At 42.8% G+C, this 22,929-nt stretch overlaps 1 protein-coding gene across 6 annotated transcripts in view; it reads right to left on the bottom strand.

The window, feature by feature from the left end:
• Positions 1-5,562: 5,562 nt before the first annotated feature.
• FAM13A (family with sequence similarity 13 member A) overlaps positions 5,563-22,929 on the bottom strand; it is a 236,904-nt gene continuing 219,537 nt past the window's right edge. For 5 of the 6 annotated variants that reach the window (XM_019552862.1, XM_019552863.1, XM_019552866.1 and 2 more), the window contains 9 exons: positions 22,017-22,155; positions 21,008-21,089; positions 20,621-20,841; positions 19,270-19,353; positions 15,141-15,236; positions 13,319-13,402; positions 9,056-9,252; positions 8,153-8,254; positions 5,563-7,131 (listed from right to left, as the gene is read on the bottom strand). In XM_019552862.1, coding sequence (XP_019408407.1) covers positions 7,005-7,131; positions 8,153-8,254; positions 9,056-9,252; positions 13,319-13,402; positions 15,141-15,236; positions 19,270-19,353; positions 20,621-20,841; positions 21,008-21,089; positions 22,017-22,155 — 1,132 coding nt within the window. In that variant the 3' untranslated portion in view covers positions 5,563-7,004. The remainder of the gene's footprint in view (positions 7,132-8,152; positions 8,255-9,055; positions 9,253-13,318; positions 13,403-15,140; positions 15,237-19,269; positions 19,354-20,620; positions 20,842-21,007; positions 21,090-22,016; positions 22,156-22,929) is intronic. The other variant, XM_019552864.1, reaches the window with a different exon arrangement.

Here is a 22,929-nt window from a genome sequence, read left to right as displayed (position 1 = left end):
GCCAACAAGCTTTCATGGGGTGAGAATTTCACCCCAGGAATTTAAACAATACAGTCAACTGCTGTATTTACTAAGAATGTGAAACTCACTGAAATTACAAGAGTTATTGGCCTGTCCCTAGCTCATGCTGGTGTTGAGTGCATTTATTTTCACTCACCTGGTCAACAGAAAACAGCTTTTCCAAGGTTGCAATGCCTGGTTTGTACACACGACCTAGATGAATGTTCATGTTCACAGGACAAATGGGTTTAAATACACTTTTCATAGATTTCCTAGGCATTAGGGCTGGAAGGGACCTTGGAAGATCGTCGAGTCCAGCCCCCTGCTAGATAAACATCCAAATTTCTCTTGAAGGCGTTCAAAGTAGGGGCTTGAACCACCTCCACCGGCAGTCTATTCCAGGCTGTGGGGGCTTGAACAGTAAAGAAGTTCTTCCTTATGTCCAGCCTGAAATGGTCATGGAGGAGTTTGTGACTGTCTGACCCTCCAAATTGCCCAAATATTAGGTTGTGAAGGACCATTTATTTTAAACCTGGTTGTATTGCTTTAAAATTATGGATGTAGAACTGCACAGAGGGATTGAAGATGGAATTTTCAAGTGACTAAGGTGGTTAGGTGGTTTCAAATAGGAGTTGGGAACCTAACTCAGCCTATTTTGAAACTAGACATTTAGGACTTAAAAAACCATGGATGCCTATAGACATACTTGTTTGTATCCCAATTAGAATGTGTTGAAGCAGACTCATGAGGTTAATTAGCACCATCTCACCATCACATGCATTAAGCCCCCCATGTGTTTCAAAATGGCTGTGGTGGTGCTTTATCTAAACCTTGTTGAATGAGCTTAAGTTAGTGCCCTGTAACCATTTTGAAATATAGGGCAGTTGGGGAGGTGGGGGTGCTTAATACAGGTGATGATGATTCATTTTAATTAGAGCAGCTGCCCTCCCTTTCTTCCCCTTCTCTACTTCTGAGCACATGTATAGGCAGCCCATGGCTCTACCCACCACCTCCTGCCTCACCAAAAATAAGACTTATGAATCGTCTAAACCTCTTATAGAAATGCATCTCATCTCTCTCCACTACGTTAATGCGAAAGATGTAGAATGTTGTTACATTTAAACATTTATAAACCCCTTCCTTATTTAGCTAGAACCACTTAGAACCTGATAAGAAAAATCAAAAACTTCCCAGAAAAACAAACAAACATAGCCAAAACTAATTACCCAGATATTCGTGTGAGATTCACTTCAATGTGACATTGTTCTGGCGAGTTGTGCAGTTAAATAACTTTTTTGTAATATTGGAGGAGCTACAGTATCAAAAGTGCTGGAAACAAACATCAAAAAGCACATGCTACCATCAGCCAGGGCCTGCTCCTGATAGTCAATAGCGAGGTGGTTAGAGCACTAGGTCCCAGCACAGCACAAGTATTTGGATAATCCCATGGTTGCCTGAGAAGGGAAATCAAAAGGTCATTTTCAGAGTTACGGTGGTGGAATTTTCCTGTGCTGTGAGGATTTGGACTGAAAGTTGCCAGCCTGCAGCAAGCAGGCTTGCTTATAAAGCTGCACTCAGTGGGGCGGAAGTTGCCAGCTCCACCACGTGCCTTCATTGCAAGCACATGGAACGTTGCTGGAACAAGTGATCTCTTGGAAACTGAAAGGCACTTTAAGCGCACCCACTATAGCAGGGCTCTTTTTCCTTTCTTGCATATGTAGACTGACTAGGGCTGTGTGAAGCTTCAGTAGCTGATTCGATTCAGAGATTTGACCTGCTCTGGGGACCGAATTTCCAAATCAAATCGGGAGACCAATTAAAAGCTCCAGATTGATTTGATACATCCAAATCAATTTGGAAAAGATTCAGCCATAAACTAAACAGGCAGCTGACACAGCTGCCTCCAGCTGATAAGTCTGTTGGGGTTGGGGAAGAGGGAGGGAGGGATTGGGGCTGGAACAAGCTGCCCCACCAGGGAAGGGGGGCACAGGATGCGGGTGCAGCAGTGCTGGAAGCAGGGGCTCTGTCCTGCTGCCACTTGCCCAGCTGGGGTGAGGGGGGGGGACACAGGACGCGGGTGCGGCTCGCTCTTGGTGGAAGAGAACAAGTGGCAGTAGGGCATAGCTCCCACTCCCGGCGCTACTGTGCCCGCATCCTGCACCCCACTCAAAAGCTGTCTGGGCAGCACCTCCACCCCTACATCCTCCCTCACCAGCACCTGCCCCGCCCCCAGCTGGGAAAGCAGTGGCAGCACCTGCGACCCCCATGCTGGCTGGCAAGCAGTGGCAGGACAGAGTCCCTGCTTCCAGTGCTGATGTGGGCACAGCAGCACTGGAAGCAGGGGCTATGCTCTGCTGCCACTTGCCCAGCTGGCGTGGCGGGGGTGGCATGAGATGCAGGCATGGCAACCACATGCACTAATTCTCAAGCATATCTGGTGACAGCAAACATGGCACTGGGTCTTCCCCCCTGACATTTGAACTCAACGTTTTTCTTCTCTAAAATGAGCAAGGGTGAGCAAACACCCCCGCTTCCCCCAACCTCTGGGAAGAAAAGCCCATTTTCCTATCCCAACCCAATGAGAAATCCAAAATTTGACTTGGATACCCCTCATCAGGTACACTGTGACACTGACAACCTGAAGAGGTCAATAGTACAGCTTTGCATCCCATATGAAATGTACTAGCCATTCTCTTGTGTGACAAAAGCCACTTGACATGCATGCAGCACATAAACCACTGCACTAACAGCTTCTGCAATTTAACAGACAGCATAATGAAAACAAGGTCATGCCAACATTGCAAATGTAATCACTCCTGACCTGTAACTGGCCTTTTCTATTGTAACCTATGCACTGGTTCTAAAGTCGAAGATGGCACTAACAAGGATTTATCCACACTACCACTGAACAGCAAACAGGCTTCTACTTCTGCTTTGCTTGAAGTATTATTTGAATCACCATTTTGCAAACATTCTCTTAACAGAAGCTTTGCTGAGATATAGGATTTTCCTGTCTCAGAACCAAGGGTTCTCTCATAACTTGACAGCATTTATTATATAGTGTTTTTTGTTTTTGTTTTTTGTACATTCAGGTAATAATCATTCTATTAGGATGTCAGTTAAGAGATAAGATGCTTTAATTGTACCACATTTAATATAAACATCTATTATTTAACTGTTTACTCTGGAGTAAACAGAATCAAAACAAATGCTACCTGTGAAAATTACAAGCTTTGCCATCTTTAACTCTTGTAATTTTGTTAGGTTTATACTCAGTTCATCACCACCACCACCACCATCATCACCATTATTTTATTTTTTTTAAATAAACCTCAACTATTTATCATGTAAGCATTTATACAAACATGCACGCCTGAAAAAATAAAATGATGCATGTCCATATCATTCCAGTCCGCGGGTAGGGAATTATCCAACAGCCTATAGGGCCATCATAGAGCAGACCATAACTTCCATCACCATGGAAATATATTTTGTCTTGTACTAACACTCATTTATTTAAAGTAGATATTTGTACAGAACATCGCACCTATTAAAACCCCCTTGGTTGTATTCCAACATGTTCTCACGTAAATAGCCATTTCATTCTGGTTACAGGCTCTAGAACCTACAAGTACAATGAAAACAGAAAACTGAACCAAAAAGAAGTGTAAGAAGGATTTTGTAGCTGTGTGAAATCCTCCGGAGCAGTGACGCTCAGTGGTAACTGAGTGGCTACTTGCGAATTGCAGTAAACACTACTAAATTCTCTTCAGTGAGTTTTCAGAAGATGGAAAGTCATTATGACATTTTGGCGTTTGCATCTGGGGCCCTGATCCCATAACAGCTAATGTACTGGAAACACAGTCCTGCAGATTTCAAGCACAGAGCAGCACAGATATGCAGCAGCACAGATATGCAGCTGTATATGGCGTTTTCAGGATTGAGACCTTGAAGTGTCCATGTGGGTTAGGATTTTCTTACCTGTTAGTTTACTTCCCAACTAGATACATGTTTTTAAGCACAACTGATGGTTCTGTTCCCCCCACATGTCTTTGTTGTTTAAAAGAACAGTTTAACATAAGAGACAGCTAGGCAAGCATTTGAATAGTACAATTTTAGTTATAGAGGTTTTATTACTCTTAGCTTTCAAACTTTAAAAATATAAACTTTCTAAAGTGCATCATCAAACTCACAATGTATAGAAGCTATCTGAGATCAGAGCAATGTGTCATGTAAACAGAAGTGGCAAAGCACTCAGGAAATGCTACAGTCACATCAGATTAGAAGGAAATTATTCGGTCCCCTACCCACTGTCCCATCGAGATTTGTCAGGGGCAACAAAATGGTTCGATTATCAGGACACCATGGAAACAGTGTTAAACACCCAAACCTAAATACATTTCTTGTTGTCCCATAATTTGTGCAGCAAACCCAGCTGAGAGTGAAAGGCTCCATATGGACCATAAGGACAGCCACCGTCATTCCGGAGTAAGACGGTAAGAACCCGATTCAGTAAAGTTCTTAAGCACTTGCTCAAGTTAACCTCTACCCAGCAGAACATTAACCACCAGCTTAGCTTTAAGCATGTGCTTACTTCAGTTGGATTTATGCACAAGCTTAAGTGCTTCATTGAATTGAGGTTTAATAGTACTGAAGTCAAACAGCAATATTGACTTCTCAATAACCCACCTTTGTTTCTCAGCCAAACCACTGTACTACTAACAATGATGGTTAAGCCCCAAATACCCAATCCTCCCATATTCCCAGTGAATTTAAATAGAACAAGGTGGGAGCATGAAGGCAAAACTATGGGTTTGCTAGAAAGCAGTTTTCCCAGTCTCATTCTGGACACTATTGGGGAGCTGGCCAATTAGGCCTGTATTTTCAAAACCAGACCCTACATTTTTAAGCTCAACTGACAGTGCTGGTTTTGATTTGCATTGTGGAAAGAGAACTAGCTAAAGATGCTGGTTTTCTGAGATACAGGAGTGCTCCCTACCCCCAAGTCAATGGAGGCTGTGTGTTCAACACTTTGGAAAACTAGCCCCTAGATTGGGCACTCAAATACTAGAGACCACATTTGAAAATACAAACTTCAGTCTCTTCAACTCCTGCTGGTTTTTTGGTGGATGGGAAAGCTCTGTAATCTAAATTAAATTAATTTTGTGACTGGTAAAACCCCAGAACCAAGCTAAGACAAACAAACAAAACAACCAACCCACCTTGCTTGCACCACCTCTCACAAATGGGTGTCAGCTTTGGACCCATCTTTAACATACTACTTCTCAGGGGCATTATGTATTGCCTAACCGAGGTGTAGACTATTGGTGGGAGGGGATGGCAAAGACATTTCTTTTTTTAAAAGGTTATGGGATACAGAAGAGGCCTTATAATTGTTCTGTATCCACTGTGGCAAGAACCAGCGTAACAGTGACTGGGGGAGGGGGGGGGGAAGATTGGCTTAAGGAACACAATCTGAGAAGTAGTATAGGGTCAGATTGTCTTTAAAAATATGTGCAGGGTGGGGAAAGTGCAAGATTTCCACCCTTTGGTGCAACTTACTTGAGGGCTAGCCACAACTGCAATGGCTCCACTCAACTTCCATTGCTTTATTCCATTACATTAGCTTTTGGATGGGTTTGGGATACGCCAGCATGCTCCACCAACATAGCAAGGGATGGAGTCAGAATTCTTGCCCCAGTTCCTTTAGCAGTGCTGCCCTGCACACTCTGGACTTTATGTTCAAGTCCTTAAGAATAAAGGAGGAAAACTGTAGAGCACAAAGGCTTGTTACAACAGAAAGGGGAGCCCTAAACCATACTCCTTTCCCTCCCTCGTTTAGCAAGTATCTCTAACAAACCAGAGTGAAAACTCTAAGTGTTGACTTGAAAATGGCAAGTGCTGCATCTTGACCTCAGCCATAAGGCACTTCGATTTTCTCTTCTGGCAGCATTCTCTGCTCTGTATCCATCAATCAGTGCTGCAATTCATTTGGTCTTGCCATCTAGATGCATAAAGGGACAATGTTTAAGATAGAGTATACATACGACAAATGTATGGACCGTCTAGTTCACTATTTAATGTCAGCATGATAAAAGAAGCTGGGTGACAAGTTAATATGTGCAGATTGTCAATCTGATTATTAAAACTTCTGAACCAGGAGATCCATGGTGATAAAACATCATTTGATCATGTCACCAAAACTACTACAATGCAACTGGATTCAAACTGTTGCCATGAGAAGCTCCCTTTTGACCTCATTGTCCACTCACAATCTTGATGTCAAAGTGCTAACTTCCAATTTGAAGTTCAAGTAAGCACAGTGCTGAATTCCTTTGCTCTGCAGATTAGTTGCAACTATTATCTAGCCCAACAGAAAACATGGGTAAGAAAACCCAGAGAAATAAACAGTCCTGGGAAAGGCCACAGCAAAGGCCAAATGCAGCAGGCAGGGTGCAGTGACAGTTCTTCACCACTGAAATGGTGCAAGTCAAAAGGCTAAAATTCCAAAACTAAGGGTAGCTTGAGAGCCTGAGCAAATATTACTGCGGCTACAAAAGAACAGTCTCCGTGCTTCCCAACGTCTTAGATCAAACTTGTTTGGTAAACTAGTGGATGTCACTTGGCATTTTGCCGCTAATTCAGACTAGTTCACCTCTTGCTATGGTACTTTGGAAAAAATAATTCATCTGACTGATATTCTAAACAGTACAGAATTTGAAAGTGAATCAAAGCAAAGGACCCTTCCAAATGCAGTCTCTGAGCACAGCATCATCTCTCTCTTGCTGGCAAGCTCCAGTTTGGATGATGAGCCCGGAGGCAGAGTGGATGATAGGCAAGTCCAGAGAATGACTGAAGTCACACTTCCTTCCCCTCCCACCTCCAGAAATGGCTGTTCAGTTCTTGGACAGCTACTAAGCCTCTTGTCAGGCTCTTGCTGCGTTCTTCATGTGATCATTCTTTTGGCTCTGTCTCTTCTTAGCCTAGATGCAAGGTCAGATCATCTACATGATCTTGGAGCTAATATCTCTTTTACTGATCAGGACCTCCAGCAGCCGCAGCTTTGCCTTCATCTGCTTGTATTCATTGTAATCCTCAGCCATAGGAGTGCGATCTTCTTTCTGGACATATCTGAAAAAGAGCCAAGAAGGGGACATAAGCGATTTCTGAAAGAATGTTACTCGCCTTGGCTGTGAGATGTCTCTCTTTTCTAGTCAACAAGAGAAAAAATGAATTGCTATTTAACATCCAGAGGGGAAAGAGGGGAACAGAAACTCATGCTATAAGGTGGCATGAAACACAAGACTCTCCAGAGGCAAAGATGATGATGATCCTGGTAGCCTCAAGTCAAGACATATTTTTATTTTTGATCAAGACCTTGTCCCCTGTTCCACTGAAACTTTCACATTCTTCTTTCACAGCAGCTTGGGCAGTGGGATCTGGGTCACAAAATTTGGGAAGAGATTTCATTTTAAAGTTGCTCAGATATTTTAGAAGATATGTCTGTGGATAGTGGACTGGGACAAGAGGGCTGGTCAAAAATGCATAAATAGATTCCTTTATCATGTGCGTGTCCCCAGTGACTAGTGGGTCTAAAATGGTGAAAACCGGGGTGCGGTGATGGAGAGCTTGCCGTACATGCATTTGGGAGCCAAGACCAGACTGCTGGATGTGAAAGGGGGTGAGACTCCCTCCTAATTCCCCCCTGCATGTCACCAACAAATGTGTGTTGAGCTGTGGTAGGGGGAGGGGTGAGTTGGGAGAAGCTTTTGAAAACTTTCTATTAAGTTAAAAGTATCAAAATCACTTTGGAGTGTAAGAGCCATTGCCTTTCAACAGAAATTAAAGGGACTTAAAAACCTAGGTGCCTTTCAAAATTTTACCTCTACAAACCACACGCTGTTTAAGTCAATGGAAGGACTCTCACTGACTTCAATGGGCTTTGGATTAGGTGCTTTAAGGATTATGACCACTATTCTATAGACTGTACTAGTGCAATGGAGTCCCATTCTTGGCTGGTCCTTGGACTACTAGAATTAATTCACTGAAGAACACTTCAGGCACTTCCTATCTTCACAGCTCTTTGCAGACCCTATGCATTATTAATTGTAGTTACTGTTAGAGCTAGATGGATGGATAAGAAAAAAATTACCTTCCATTCTGTCGGAAAAAATTATCTTCAAAGTCTCTCAATTTTTTTCTGATCCGCTTTTTGTCTTCCCTGACTTCTTGGAGCTGCTCTAAGAGTTCTGGCCTGTAGGGTTAACATATTATTTTATATGCATGTAAGCGTGGAACACAAATTACAGAGAACACTGAAACCAAAAAGGTACAGTACATCTTCAAAAAATTATAAACATTGTAAGAGCCTAATCTTGAAGACACTTCCTAACAACTCTGTGAATAGCATAATGTTCTGTGTTATGGACTTAATTCAGCAAAGTCCTTAAACTTATATTTAGTTTACACCTAAAAGTAAATCTCATTCCTGATTACTAAGGGTGCCTGTACATCTGTAGGGAGGCTGCTCCGATGCATTCACAACAACAATTAATCAAGTCTGCTGCACCATGCTAATTAGCATGCTCCAGCCAGCCTCCACTTCTCGTGCATCAGTGTCCCCATGTGTCAAAATGGTGGTGAGGGCACTTTAACTAAAGCTCGCTCAATGAACTTTAAAGTATCCCTGCCACCATTTTGAAACACTGGGACACTGATACACAAGACATGCTGGGCACTTTAATTAAAGCAGCTCTCAGAGCTAGTCTAAAGTGCCATCCCCTCGACCCCCAGAGCACATGTAAAAATGCCCTAAAGTAGTTAGGTAAGGTTCCTATGTCCTTGGACCAACACAGCTACAACCACCCCCACTAAAGTAGTTAAGCATGCATTACACTTTTATGATTGCAGTCCTACTGATCGTAGTGTAGCGAAGCAGACAAAACTGCTGTCCCAAAACCTGGGATGAATTCAAAATCAATGCATTTGTCACAAATAAACCAGCACACTGCTGAAAAGTGACTTTCCAAGCTGGTCTAAAATAAACTTGACATACATAGATGCAGCATGAAGGTTAGACAGCCCCAAGTCCTGGCCACTCTTTGAAGGCATTTTATCATCCACTGGGGAAATGAAGCCATCAGCATCATCTTCTAGCTGATCCAAGAAGCTACGCATGCTGAAATCTGTTTTCATTGTGATTGTGAAATCTGGTTTCCCATTGCTGTCATCTTCTGAACCTTCCTCTTCCTCCTACAGAGAGAGACAGTGCCCCCAGATCAAAACATGTCACTACTTCCTTCAGCTGAAAAAAGTTTTATTATTTCACCACATGCACTGGCATATAGACACAGAAAGAGGTGGACAGACAGAGCAAGCACCTGAATTGTTAAGATTTAGAATGAGCGAGAATATAAGCACTAAAACTCCCCAGTCACAAAGCACTGTTAGGTGTTGCAACTACCACAGACTCAGCTGTTAGCAAGATGCAGTAAGTGTCAGAATTAAAGCAGCAAAAATATCAATGGAACGTGTGCTGAAGCATGTTGTTGAACTGGCGACAAACAGAGCCATTTCCTTTAATGTCATGCCCATTTTCAATTGTAGTATTTTTATTACTTCTGTAAGTGGGTTCTCCCTTTCAAACCTATGTCTCCTAGTACTTGATTCATTGGAGAAGTGACCAAACCACATTCAGAAGTGGCATAATTTCATACAGATTTCTCAAAATCAACAATTTATAAATGCACACGTTTACAGCACATCAGGACTTGGCCTCCAGTCTTGTGTTTATGACACAGATCTTTGCCAGGGAAATAGAATATCTAGTAACAGACAAGAGTTACTACTCAAGTGGAGAGCTGAGAAGGGTCATTGCCTGGGAAGGGAGAAACTAAATTAAAAAAATCCCAGAGAAATCTGAAAACATCTCAAGAAAAGCTGCAGGGAAGAGCGGAAATGTAAAGTGGCCTTTAACAAAGGATTAGATTTTAAAGCTTATGAGGCAAAGGACGTAAAACTTGAAGTTTTCAAGTAAGAGAAGCAGCGGATGTTTCATTTGAGTTCTGCTCTTACTCCTCGCTAGCTAATTCAGACATTAGGATCCATTTTACAGATGTACAGTATACTGTAATAATGGCAATTATGAATTAAGAAGGGGACAACAGCTCATGCTTGACTGGCTGGGAGCACTGACTACTCTCCTTAACCAATAGAAAGAATAAAGAGTTTAGGCATTTGTTTTTCAAAAGAATGAGTGCAGAATCTTCATGAGCTGTTGTAACAAATTATCCACAAAGTTGGAGGAAACATTTCCAAATAGCTTGTACATTTCAAATTGGTGGCTCTGCCCTCCTGCCCACAGGTAAGTGTGAAGAGGATACAATAATCAAAATTAATCACAGTGATTTGTTCCAGTTTAAAGGGCACTGCACATGCAGCCAGAGATCAGTACAGTGCAAAAACAAGCCAGTGAATTTGTCAGTGGGAGGTAAGGAAATAAAAAGATCAGGCATAATGTAGCATTTATACCAGGGATGTCAAACTCATCTGATGAATGGTGTGGGGCTGGCTCTGGGGGCCAGAGCAGTGCACAGACCCCTCCTGCTCTGCATGCTAGATCCAGAATACACAGCACCTGCTCTGGCCAGTCCACGACACATGCTGCATGTGGTGCTTGCTCCAGTTGGTCTGGGACCTGTGCTGTGTGCAGTGCAGTTCCTGAACCAGATGGAGTGGGTGCTGTGTGTGGCTTGGGTCCTGAATCTTGTATATGGGGCCAGCCTGGCACACACCATGTGCAGTGCATGGATCAAATACAGACCCAGGGGCAGCACTAGGAACTGGAGGGTGGGACTCTAAGGACTGGATCCAGCCTGTGGGGTGCATCTTTGACACCCCAGATTTACACTTACTTAGGCCATCCTTGCCCACCACTACAAATTATGGTCATGAGATCATCTGCAAAAAACCTCCACGCCATGAACTGAAGGGAGTATCTCAAAAAGTCCACCAATAAAAATTCAAATGCTAAATACCCAATACAGACCTTTCAAGTTATATTCTGAAATGGGTTAAGGTCAGACCTCTACACTTGTGGCCATAATCAATTCCCTTACTCTGCCTACTGTACAGAGACCATATCTGCACCTGCAATCCATTTAGATTTCCGCTCTGCTCTGTTCTGCGGTCTCCTATGTGGTGCCATTGGCAACTCTCAGCGTCAAAACACATGAAAGAACAGACACAACATTTCAGTAGTTCTCAATCTTTTTAGACTGAAGGCACCCTTTGGAAAAATGACAGCTTAGTTTTCTCTTGTTTTCTGACTACAGAAAAACAATTCTTTCTGTGACAAAGCACTCAGAAAGACCACAACTGGGTAGAATGGTTTTGACACTATGGATACCCCTCTGAAATCTCTAGGTTTACCTTGTGAATCATGTGTAGAAGTTTACACAACTAACAGTACCAATACTGCATTGCACTCTTAAAAGGATCTCACTGCATCTCTGGCTGCCATGGTCCCCTGATTGAGAACCACTGTTCTAGTGCATCATTCTTCCCAGTAAATATTCTCTGGTATGCGTTTTTGTGGGATAGTTTATTAAAGATGGTCTACCTAAGGTTATCATAAGCTAGTCCCTCCCCTTCAATTTCCACCCCTGACCTCCCTAAATGCTTGCAAGAACAAATGGGCTCTGTGGAATATCTAAGCCTCCCTTTGGTAGAACAGGGAGGGAAGCGTATTTCAGTCAAGAAACCCTGCTGGTGAATCCCCTACTGGTACCTTTCCTGCCCCACTGGACTTCCCTCTTGTTTAAATAGAGGGAAATCCATCTCTTGAGCAGTTTCATGGGGGGACATTTTGACTAGCAGGGTCCTGACCCATTTATGGTTGAAACCAACCCTTTACTCCACCCAGAAGCCTGCTGGAAGCCAGAATGGCTCTCGGGAACACAGATATCTAATGCTCCCTGCATGATACAATACTCAGGGGATGAATGCATAAAAAGGCTACTGCAGTGAGCTAGGGTGTGAATTTAAACCATGTGAGGTACTTTGTGGTAACTGCCCATGTACAGGCTCTTGCCCTTAAACAGAAATGGGATAGGCAAGCTTGTATTTCTCATGGAATAAGAGCATGCTTAGGAGGCAGTTACTACAGTCACTGGTTCCCTGTAACTGAACTGACTTGATGTCCCAGTGCTCCAAATAAATTTAAATGAATGAGCATTTGACAAAAAGAGTCTCTAAATGCAGACTCAGTTCAGCAATCATCCAGTGAATATTAAGAGCAATTCACTGATGGAGAAACAAATATTTCCCATGCATTACATGGCATTTGCTCCTTAATCAACATGAACATCTAGCCAACTAATATTTAAGCTGCAACAATCTTCTTATTAAAAGATTCATTCACCTGGGACACTTGGCCAATGGTGTTTCTAATATTAATCAATGTTGCCTAGTAAACTGGTAGATAGGCTGAGGGTGGAATTAAGACCAGAATGTCACAGCAACACGTTTACTTCATTCACATTATGCAGGTAACTGAGTTATTCAATAAGCCCAAGGGTGCTGGTAGTTGGGCCTTCACCGGTAAAGAAATATCGACTAAATTCATACCTGGTGCTTTGATGATTTAAGTCGCATGCAATTAAACCAATAATGAATTTGGCCCAATGCTTTTTGTATCAAATGGTCAACACTGAGAAATACCAACCCACGGTAGCACATGGTGTGAAAAAACTGTCACCATTCAAACCAGGTCAGATATTGGCCAACAGAACCGAACTGTTCTTACTCTGCTTCTAAAGCTGATCTCTATAAAACTGCATTTTAAAAGGTGTGAAGCCAGAACCAGACATAGGTTGGGACATGAGCATGCGTGTAGGTATGACCCACGTCCATTCATAGGGGAGAGGGAGAAAGACTGTCTGTGTGTTACAGCCCAACTCAGTCATGATGCTGTGAGCAGATTGCAGAGCCTTGGAGCAAGAGAAACGAATGCAACAACTTGTTGGGATTATAGAACAGGAAGAGGAAGCAAAAGTGCAATTGAGAATAATTGTGAGAATTTTTGCAAAGCAAAATGTGTGCGCAGAAGAAAAAGACACAAAGCCAAGAAAATACTGTAGGCCGATGCACGACAACAAAAAGGATAAATTTGTTCAAAACTGGCGAGGCATAAAGTAGCTACTGATTTTTCTGGGAGACACTGCAAAGAATCAACACTGATGAAAAAAATAATCTTTCAGTGCTAGGAGGGGGAAACTGATGCAGACTGAGCAATTAGTTAGCAGCTGGAGGTCTTCACCTTTATCTCCTTGAAGAAGGATGCTGTTTCACCCTCGATAATTGGCTGCAGTGAAGGGCTTCTCCGCTTGCTGGAAGGGGAACCCTGCGATAGGCGTTAACAAGTATGTTATATGATGAACCCCTTTTTACCCCACCACCTGTTCTCTTGCTCTCTTCTCATCTCCATCATGCTCTTAACATATTTCCAGGCCAGCATTAGAAAACTGCTTCTTAAAGAAAAAAAACTCCAGGCAAAAAACCCTTGTAGTACAGAACGTTTTATTTTTCTCCTTCCCCAAGTTGCTGCTAAACTAAGGACACCAGTGCCAAATGTGTGAACAAAATGCATACAACACAGGAGTGCCAGCTGTGCATGACCAAAAAAACAACATCTTTAAGGAAACAATGACGTAAAAGCACCCCCAAGCCCCTGTATGCAACTTGAGAGACTGTGTGGCTCTTTATGGCTCTGATGCAAACCCAGTGAAACAGTCCAGTCAGACTTTCAGAAGGACTCAGCACTGCCAAATGGGGCCAGATTTTTCAAGAGCCTAGATCCCATGTGGGCATTTCAATTTATGCTAGTCTGATTTTCAAAGGTACTCTCCCCTCCAAATGCATGCCTTTCATTGTTCTTATGAGAGAGAGGGAAGAGGAAAGACATTCTTCATTCTTCTCAGGCAGGTGCTGGGCACTGAACACTTTTGAAAGACAAAATTATTTCATTTCAGTGACTCCATAAGGGCTGGGCATTCCTTTGAGAATCTGGCCCAGTTGCAGTTACTAGGATGCATGGCTGCTTGCTGGCCATATGGGGCTATACATTGTGAGCTATTCAGAGTTTGGGCTCTGGGCAGGTTTTTTTTTTTTTTCCCCCCAAAAAATGCAGCAAACATATCAATTGCATCCAGAAAAACATGCCTGCCAGTGTATCTGACTGCACTGAGTACCACTGTGCCAATCCATTCATTTAAACAGGCACTCCAGTAAACCAGCTGCCAAGATACAAGCATGGCCTGGCAGCAACAAAGGAGCAAAGGCTCATTCACAAAAGGCAGCACACAATATAAAACAGCTCTCTATCATGGAGCAAATTAAACTATTCCATGTCAAGAGTGTTTTAGAACACAATCATTTTAGGGCAAGTGACAAAGGAAGCAGCAGGAGTCAGATGACAGCAACTTCAGCTTTGAGTCACTGGAGCTAAAATCCTATAAACAGAGCTGGTGATTTTCAACCTCAGGAGGGGTGTGGTAGACTCTGTATAAGTGGCAGCCCCACCCCTCAACAGTACCCACTGTGAAAGCACTGGCCATTTGTGGGCTCTCACTCGGAAGGAGCTGAGTGCTGGGAGACTGCCTGGCCCCTCTTCCCTTTGACCAAGGAGTAAACTCGGCAGCCTGACTGCGGCTGTTTTCCAGCCCTGCCACAGTGTGGGTAAGACACAAGTCTATATTCCTGGCATGGTCTCCAATGTAAGAGCCCAGCACTGAGGAGCCTACAGGGTTAGGAGAAAGAGAAAAGAAAAAAAAAAAAAAAAAAAAAAAAGTGAGACCTTGGCCAAAAATAATAGCAGCAACCCACTGGAAAGAAGAGGAACAGCAGCAGGCAAAAAGTGCCAAAAGCCAGCTGCAGGCACTGGAGTCTTCAACCAGGTCTTCACTATTCCAGCTGCTTTAAAAGCAATGAATGACATGTGCTTGTTAATTTTCCGTGAGGAAGGAGGTGGGGGTTGGGCCCCTGCAACTGTGTGGTGTCCTGAAGTGTGATGCACATGCCTCCCCTCTCCCTTCCCCCTTTGCCAAACACAGCAATCCTCTCTAGAGAAGTGCCATACTCACAATAATAGGGATGGTGTTGGCCCTGGACAGGATCTGCTTGACCAAGCGGTACCTGTCATACAATGGCTTCATCACCTGACGTTCATTTTTTGTTACCTGGAAAAGCCAAATAAAACAGGCTCTGTGAAACTGGCAGCTGGTAACGTGTTCCTGTAACACAACCACCACTGATTATATGGACTGAAATTAGCTTTTGTGAGTGCCATAGGCTGTCAAGCAATGGTACTGAGAGTTGTATACGGATTAACATTGTCACATTGACCTGGCTGGTGTGCTATGTCCCAGAACTGCTCTTGCAATCCTCAGCCTAAGCCTAAGTACTGACTGCTACCTCTGAGCAATTTCTGTCATGTGGACAAACAGGGCTTTGGACATTCACAACAGGCCTTGTAATTATCTATCCTCATTCCAACCCTACCCATGCAATGGCAGTCACATCTGCACTCATGGGCAAACACACCGAGCTTCCTGCCCTCATGTGGGTATCCTGGAGGGTGATATAGCAACAAGTGAAAGGAGTCTTGTGGACTTCCTTTGGAAGCTACCCCAGGCACGATCACCTGCAGACCTCAGGTCAGATGACAATGCAATGATTGTGCAACCCTCTCTGCTGCTGTGCTTACTTCTTTAAATTGCCTTCCAGTTATTAGTGTAGAATTGCTCAACTCTCTACCTCTTCTTTCAGAAGAAAGCTCTAAAGACCCTGTTTTTCCTAGCGATTGCAGGGAATGCAGGAGAAGGGAAGCTTTACATTTACAGTAGATGCATGCAAAGGGCTTGGGAATGGTTTTATGGCTTCAATTCCTCATTAGTCAAGCAGAAAAACAGTAAGCAGAATATTCTACACAACCAAATTGCTAATCTTTTCTGTTCACCCTTGTTTTAGTCACATAATGCGTCTGGCCTTCCATTGTATCTTTGGCATAATTTTGGAACACAAAGCTCTTAGGAAAGGAAGTTTAGGCTGATTCCAAGGTCATTCCTGTCTACCTCAAGGCTTTCTACTGATGCCAGTAACCACAATATCTAAGCCCTTTCATGCAAGAATGATAGTGATGGTGCAGTCCCTGAGGGATGATAACGAATTTCTGCCTCTTGTTCCTTTTGGGGGAAAAGGCAGCCTGTGGTTAGGTGTAAACACTTTTGATTGTTTTTTTTTTAATTTCATCAGGTTATTGTGTTTTAGGCTAATTCACTCTGAACATGTGCTGTAGACAGAAGTGCCTGTGGGACTATCTTAGCATTGTCAGAAAGGTCCAAGATCCTCCTGAGCTCAGTGGAATATAGGATTGATGCGTTTAATGCATCCCAGTTTCTACAGCCAATGGCACACAAGGCACAAGAACATATCTAGCCACCTTTTAATTTCCTAGCCTGGCTGACCAGATACCCACTTACAGCTGGGTCAATTGGGGTGATCTTTGATGGAAACCCAGAGTAGGGCCCAAACTCATGCCCCCAAATTCACAGCATGATGCCTTAGTTGCTCTACCACTACAACCATGTCACTGGGGGGGAAAAAGGAATGAAATACTTCATGCCTGGAAGTCACAGATCAGCTCTTGGAATTGGGGCTAACTTCCATCTCCCATGATTACCCTCCCCCTTTCCCATATCAACTAGGGGTAAAAGGAACGTAAGGGAGGAAAACCTTCTCTAACCTACACCTTCAACAAGACTACTCTTAAAAAAACCCATCAGCAAAGGCCCATGCTGCATTGTTTAAATTCAGGGGCAAACTTCCACTAACTGTGAGGGTTGAAGATGTACAATATTTTGCCTGGGCTAGTCTCTACAACAGCCCATTTTGAAGGAGAAAGTTTTGAGTTAAAAGATCTATTTACAATCAAGGTCTCTGCATAGAAACTTGACTATCTATCTATCCAGCAATCTTTGTTGGGTTGTCTTTCCCATTTCATGCATCTGTCAAACCACTGAACAATCTCATTCCATCAAAATGAAGACGTGTCAATACATTTTTCTAGAGAAGCATGTAACCAGCATGGGAAAACCCCAAGGATAAGCCACCCATTTACTGCACTCAAAAGAACAGATTTCACCACTCCTAGTTGACGTAACTAAATTCATTAGCTGATGCAGTCAGAGTTGCGTTACAAATGTTGGACTATTGTGTGCAACTAGTTGATTTCAATGGAGTTAAAAGGGTACATGACCACAGAAAGGCAGTGATGAGTCAGGCTTGGAGCCTTCCTAATTATGAAGAGAATGCACTGGTATTGCTTTGCAGTTGGACTAAGCAGTCCTGAAGGATTAGAAACAATATGAAAAGGTGCCTGCTGAGGCTGAGAACTGAACCTTCAGTTTATGCCATTTCAGAGAGGATAAAACATCCACATTTTGAAAAAAGAAGGATAAATACAAGGTTTGGACTGGGGATAGGGTGCGAGAGAAGAATCACTAGGTGTGCTGAGGAATGGAAAATGTCCGCCATGCTACCAAGTCTGGATCACACCAGAAGTGGAAAGACACATGGGTATAATTTAAGAATCTTAGTGCACATACTTGGCCAGATACATTATTACGGATTTACATGAGTGCAACTTCATTCATTAAAGCAGGACTTAAAGAAAAAAAAAAAAAAAAACTGTGCACATGGACAGACTCTCTCACCGAGTAAATATCAATAATGCCAACAATACCCGAGTATATTTTGGAAAAATGTCAAAACACAAAAAAGCCTCGCATAACGGAGCCTTTAACAATGCCTTGGGCAAACACTCCACATGGCAAACAGCAGCTAGTGAAGAAGAGGCCGCTGCTTGCATTGTTCAGCTGGCTCCAGGATTTCTGTAGAAACAAGACTTTCTGGCTTAAATAAAGCAGTTCAGTTCCTACCTCTTGCCAGGTTCACCCGTCACCGGTGCGGAAAGACCCAGCTGCACAATAAATCTAAGCTTCACTGGTTTTATTGTTTAGTTAAACGTCTTTTAAAAAAACAAAAAACAAAACAAAACCAAAAACCTTGGCTGAACTATCCACCTTATCCAAGAATTCTCGGTACTTTTCCACTGCAGCACTGTTAATAACTGGAAACAGCAAAACTGATTAACTGCAGCTTGCTTTGCTAATCAGTTCAATTTTGCTGTGTTGTAGAAGCAGCTTATTAAAAAAATTAAAAAGCAGTCATATTAATAAACCAACAGAAAGAAAAAAAAAAAAGTCTCAGCATGGTATTACAGGCCAGATTGTGATCTGAAACCAGGATTAAATATTCATAAATTCATCAAATCCAAATGGGGAGTTACCCTTCATTTGTGTCATGGTGAAAGCAGAATCCGTCCCTGTAAGAACAGATAGAAAAGGGAATCACTCCTCCAGAGTGGTTTTGATGCGTGTTTTATAAGACAATAAAGCTCTAAGGTGCCAAGTATAAGGAGCACAATGGCAGAGTCCAAGCTATAATGATCATATTTTGCCGGGGCAGTGGTATTGACAGCAGTGAAATAAAGGAATTAAATAAATCAGTAAAACCATGAACCAAATATTTCAAATGCGACATGAGCCAGGGAGTGAATCAGTACAGCAGATTCACCAACTCCCTTGACAGTGCTCCTGAGAAACAATAATTTGCTACTCCCCTGCTGCTCCTATATGCATTACTGTCACTCCAAAATGAAGCTCCTTCGCACATCCATCTGCCACCAAAGTTCATAAAATCAATGCGGCAGGAGAGGCAACATAACTTAAAGCAGCCAAAGGCTAAGAGTTGAGACCTTACATATTCTATGATCAAATCCTCAACATAGGAAGGAATCTGTGTGTGGTGTTTAAACACCTACAATTCTAGAGACTGTTATAACAGCTTCAAAAAACACAGCAAATGCAGCTTACTTTCGTTCATGATCTCAGCATCACCTCTTGCCAACAGCTTGCCACCGACATTGGAAATCGCAGACAATCTTAATTAAAAGCCTGTTCTGACATATACCCAAACTAGCTTCTCTGCAGAAAAGGTTTCTGAACACTGCACTTAGCAGAGGCTGGTCTGAAAATTATGGTGCTTTCTCCTGCCAGAATAGGTGGTTACTAATGTTTTGCAGCAGTGGGAGGTTGATCACCGCAAGGCAGAAATATATCAAAACATTTTGCAATGTACTTCTATACATACCGGTCTTCCATGAATGCTTTCATAGTACAAGAGTGCTTTTTGAAGAGCCACTTTCTCAGCTGCAATCTGATCTCTAGTCATGTCCTATATAAAAAGGCAAAGGAGAAAAATGGGAGAAAGTGACCAAAAAAAAAGCAAAACATTTCTAGGCTAGTATAATATTGATCTGTGGCCTTATCTACATTATGGCTGCAGTTAAAAGAGTAAGGCGCAGTATTTCTGAATAAACATATGTAATACCTACTATTGCTTCCCCAAGCCCCTTTTCCTGGTAATGCACATTAAAATACTGTTACCATTGCAGCTCACATTACATGCTATAAGTACAGATGAAAACTAAGCAATGCTTAAATGTGAAAGCAGTATCATGTATGCAACAAAAGAATTAAATAATTTTCATAGAGTTTTGAAGATTTATAGTCCAACATAACCATTCAGGATTTCTGCTTTACCTGATTTAAAGGGGTATGAGTATAGGTCTTGCAATGTGACTTTTTCTTGTCCTTTTACTCCAACTCCACATACTGCCCTCTCCCATTATTACACCAATAGTATAAAAGACATTTTAAAAAGCCTGGAGCCTTGCCACCGCAGAACTGTTATAGATGCTTTTGAGATGGTCAACTTGAAAACTTTTTTCCTATAAATCCCAGGAGCAGAGAGCATTGTTTGCCCCTCTTTTCACGAAAGATGTGTCAGAACTTAGATAAATTTAGTTTTAGAAAAAAAAATAATTGCGTATTTTATGCCTACCAATTCAAGGCCTTGACTTACAAGGTTATCAACAACTTTGGAACTTGCTACATCAGACAAGAGTCACACCAGTAACTCTCAGATGTAGCTATGCTCTTCTGAGACAGCTGACAGGCCCTGGTAGGAGCCATGATAATGTGTCCTTAGACAAGATCATACAACTTTGGCATGAGCTACCAGAGGAGAGAAGTCTAAGCCAAACTACAGCTATCTTCAGAAGTGCTGGATGACCTACATAATTTGTTGAAGCTTTCCAGTCATAACAGAAGATAGGGAAACCTAAATAACACACAGAAAATGCCTCACAACATATCCCTTTAGAATGGATCTTGGAACCTCAGAGATACAAAGGACACTAAGACATTCAGTACGGACAATGCTTTGAGAATCACAATACCATATGACAAAAATTGGTTACAGCATGGTGTGCTACAGTGGGAGGTGAAAGGTCAAGCTATTTAAAACAAAATTCAGAAGTAGATTCTAAGCCTAGCAGTTTGGATGATCCTACATGGGTAGCAGAAGCTATCACAACCCTGAGCACTGCTGAAACATACATCCAGGCGTGGCACCTAACCCTGATCTGCCCGAAATGTACCTTAATGTCCTCAGGCCTGCTCGTCTCTGTTCGTTTTTCTTGGAGTTTCTTCTGAACAGACTCTAGGGTTGCTTCAACTGCAGGCTTTGCAGATTTGTCAGACAGGTCTTGTTTCTTGTCTTCCTCCTTTTCAAGCTGAGAGCCGAAGCTCTTAGGGAGAGTGTTGCTCCGTTGGCGTGTCACAGGAACCAGATCCTCTTCAGATATCTTCAATTTTGACTCTGCATAGGTTTGGAGGGAGGGTACGGTGGGTGGGGGATAGAAAAAGAACACTCTCAGTGACAAGGTAACAGCTCAGTGTAGCAGTATGCTGAACTCACATGGACTGTGAGAACCATGCGAGGTCAGCCTCTACTGCAGGCCATTTTTCCATGGTAGGCGACTCACCTTTAAGCTGCTTCCGGAATTTTGCAAGGTCATTTGTCCATTTCAATACCTCTGGGTTAGCTGCTTTGTCACTGTGGGATGGCTGGAAGAAAAAGGACAGAAATCCACACTGAAATGGTTTTGAAAGAATGGCAGGGCAGAAATTGAGACAAAAGCCTGTCTGAAGAGGTGATGGATGCAGGAGGGGGAGCTACAAATGTTTGATGTCTAGTCACACTTTTAGTACTACCTTCCTGACATCTGGGCAACTCATTTAAAATTCAATTTTCCCCACCTGTAAAATGTGAATGACAGTTTTGACTGCCTCGCCAACAAGAATATCAGATGGGTCAATAAATGTTTTAAAGCCCTCTGAAGACTGACAGTGTTAAGTATTATAGTGTAAAGAAAGGCACAGAAGCCACTTAACTGGCTAGATGACCCAGGCCAAGGACAGACTGCACTATTTCCCCATTTGATTCCATTTCTTTCTACTTTGGACAAGTACTGAAACCTACAGTTTTCATCAGCAGCTAATGTGCATGCATGTGAACTTTTAGGTCCTTAAATGTTGTTAGTCAATGTCATGAAAAATGAGAGTTCAGTACATTCGTGTCACTCAGCAGTACTTTGTGCATGGGCAGAGAACCAGAGTCAAGGAGCCCTTCCTTTCCTTTGCAATGCACTAAAAGCCTGGAATTACCACCTCCTCATAGACTCACTAAAACAAGATGCATCTGTGCACCCCAATCAGCCAAATTTTAAATAAATAAGAAGTTTAACTCAGACACTCCCACACACACAGCTATCAGCTTTTGGCATGTTTAGAAAAAGCAGCAATAAAAATCCAAGCAGTTTATTAGACTGTTTCCTGTGCCTTGGAAAGGAATTCACTTGGCGATGCTAATACAAGAAAGCGTGATTTAAATTTGTTGTTCAGCAGTTCCATTCTTCTTCGCTTTCAGGTATTATATCTTCAGAAGCCCTCCTCAACTTGGGTCACAATGCAAGCTGATTGCAAATGGCTTACCCTGTATTTCCTCTCCTCTTCAAATCTCTCCTCAAATTTCCTGATCTTTTTCTTAAGTCCCTGAATCCTCCGGGTCAGCTGTGCAGGGGTCAAATCCTCTCTGTCATCTTCATAAGATCCTAAGGAAGAACTCCGCCTCCTGTGGGGAACAAAGAACGGAGTTGTATCCTACTCAGAAGTATGTTTTCATGCAGAGAGAGTCAGTTATGCCTGATGTAAGTAATGGCAAGTCCCTTGGGAATCATGAAGCCATGATGCAACCTAATGCTGTGAACACTGTTAGGGCAGTAAGACTGGTTCTGGTGTCTTTGACAGCTTTCTGGTCTCTTTGACAGAAGAATGGGGGGGGGGCGACACTCAGCTGCCAGACAGAAAAAAATAAGCAAGAGGGAGAGAGGAAAGAAGGGTTGTCATCTTGTCCCTTAAAATGAGGCATAAGACCTGAAGATTAGCTGGCCAAGTCTAGATACAGTAAAGTGAGCTGGCAACTGGACCCCTGAAAAGTTAAACCAGGGGAGAGAGAAGTAGTCAGACTTCTTGAAGAGGGGTGGGAGTGAAGGGAGTTTTTATAGTTTTAGAACAATAATTTAAGAGGCAGCAGCCCTACATTTCAGGAGGGCAGACTTCTATTCTCCTTAGCTCACTGTCAGGGAAGCACGGAGGGGAAGGGAGCCAAGTGTCCAAAAAGAGTGGTTGATCCTTAAGGAGACAATCCTCCAAGCCCAAAGGGAGGTAATCCCAACGGGGATCAAAGGGAGCAGGAGGGCACATAAGTGTTAGGTGCTGCACCTGGGGAGGAAGAACCAGCAGCATACCTACAGGCTGGGGAACTCCCTTCTCGTCAGGGTAGAGGCAGAAAAGGATCTTGGAGTCATCATTGATGCCAAGATGAACATGGGCCGGCAGTGTGGGG

Source organism: Crocodylus porosus, unplaced genomic scaffold, assembly GCF_001723895.1.
Source record: "Crocodylus porosus isolate Cpor-Errol unplaced genomic scaffold, CroPor_comp1, whole genome shotgun sequence".
Classification (NCBI taxonomy): Eukaryota; Metazoa; Chordata; order Crocodylia; family Crocodylidae; genus Crocodylus; species Crocodylus porosus.
The sequence above is the reverse complement of the archived record's forward strand: the minus strand, read 5'-3'. Positions and strand labels throughout refer to the sequence as shown.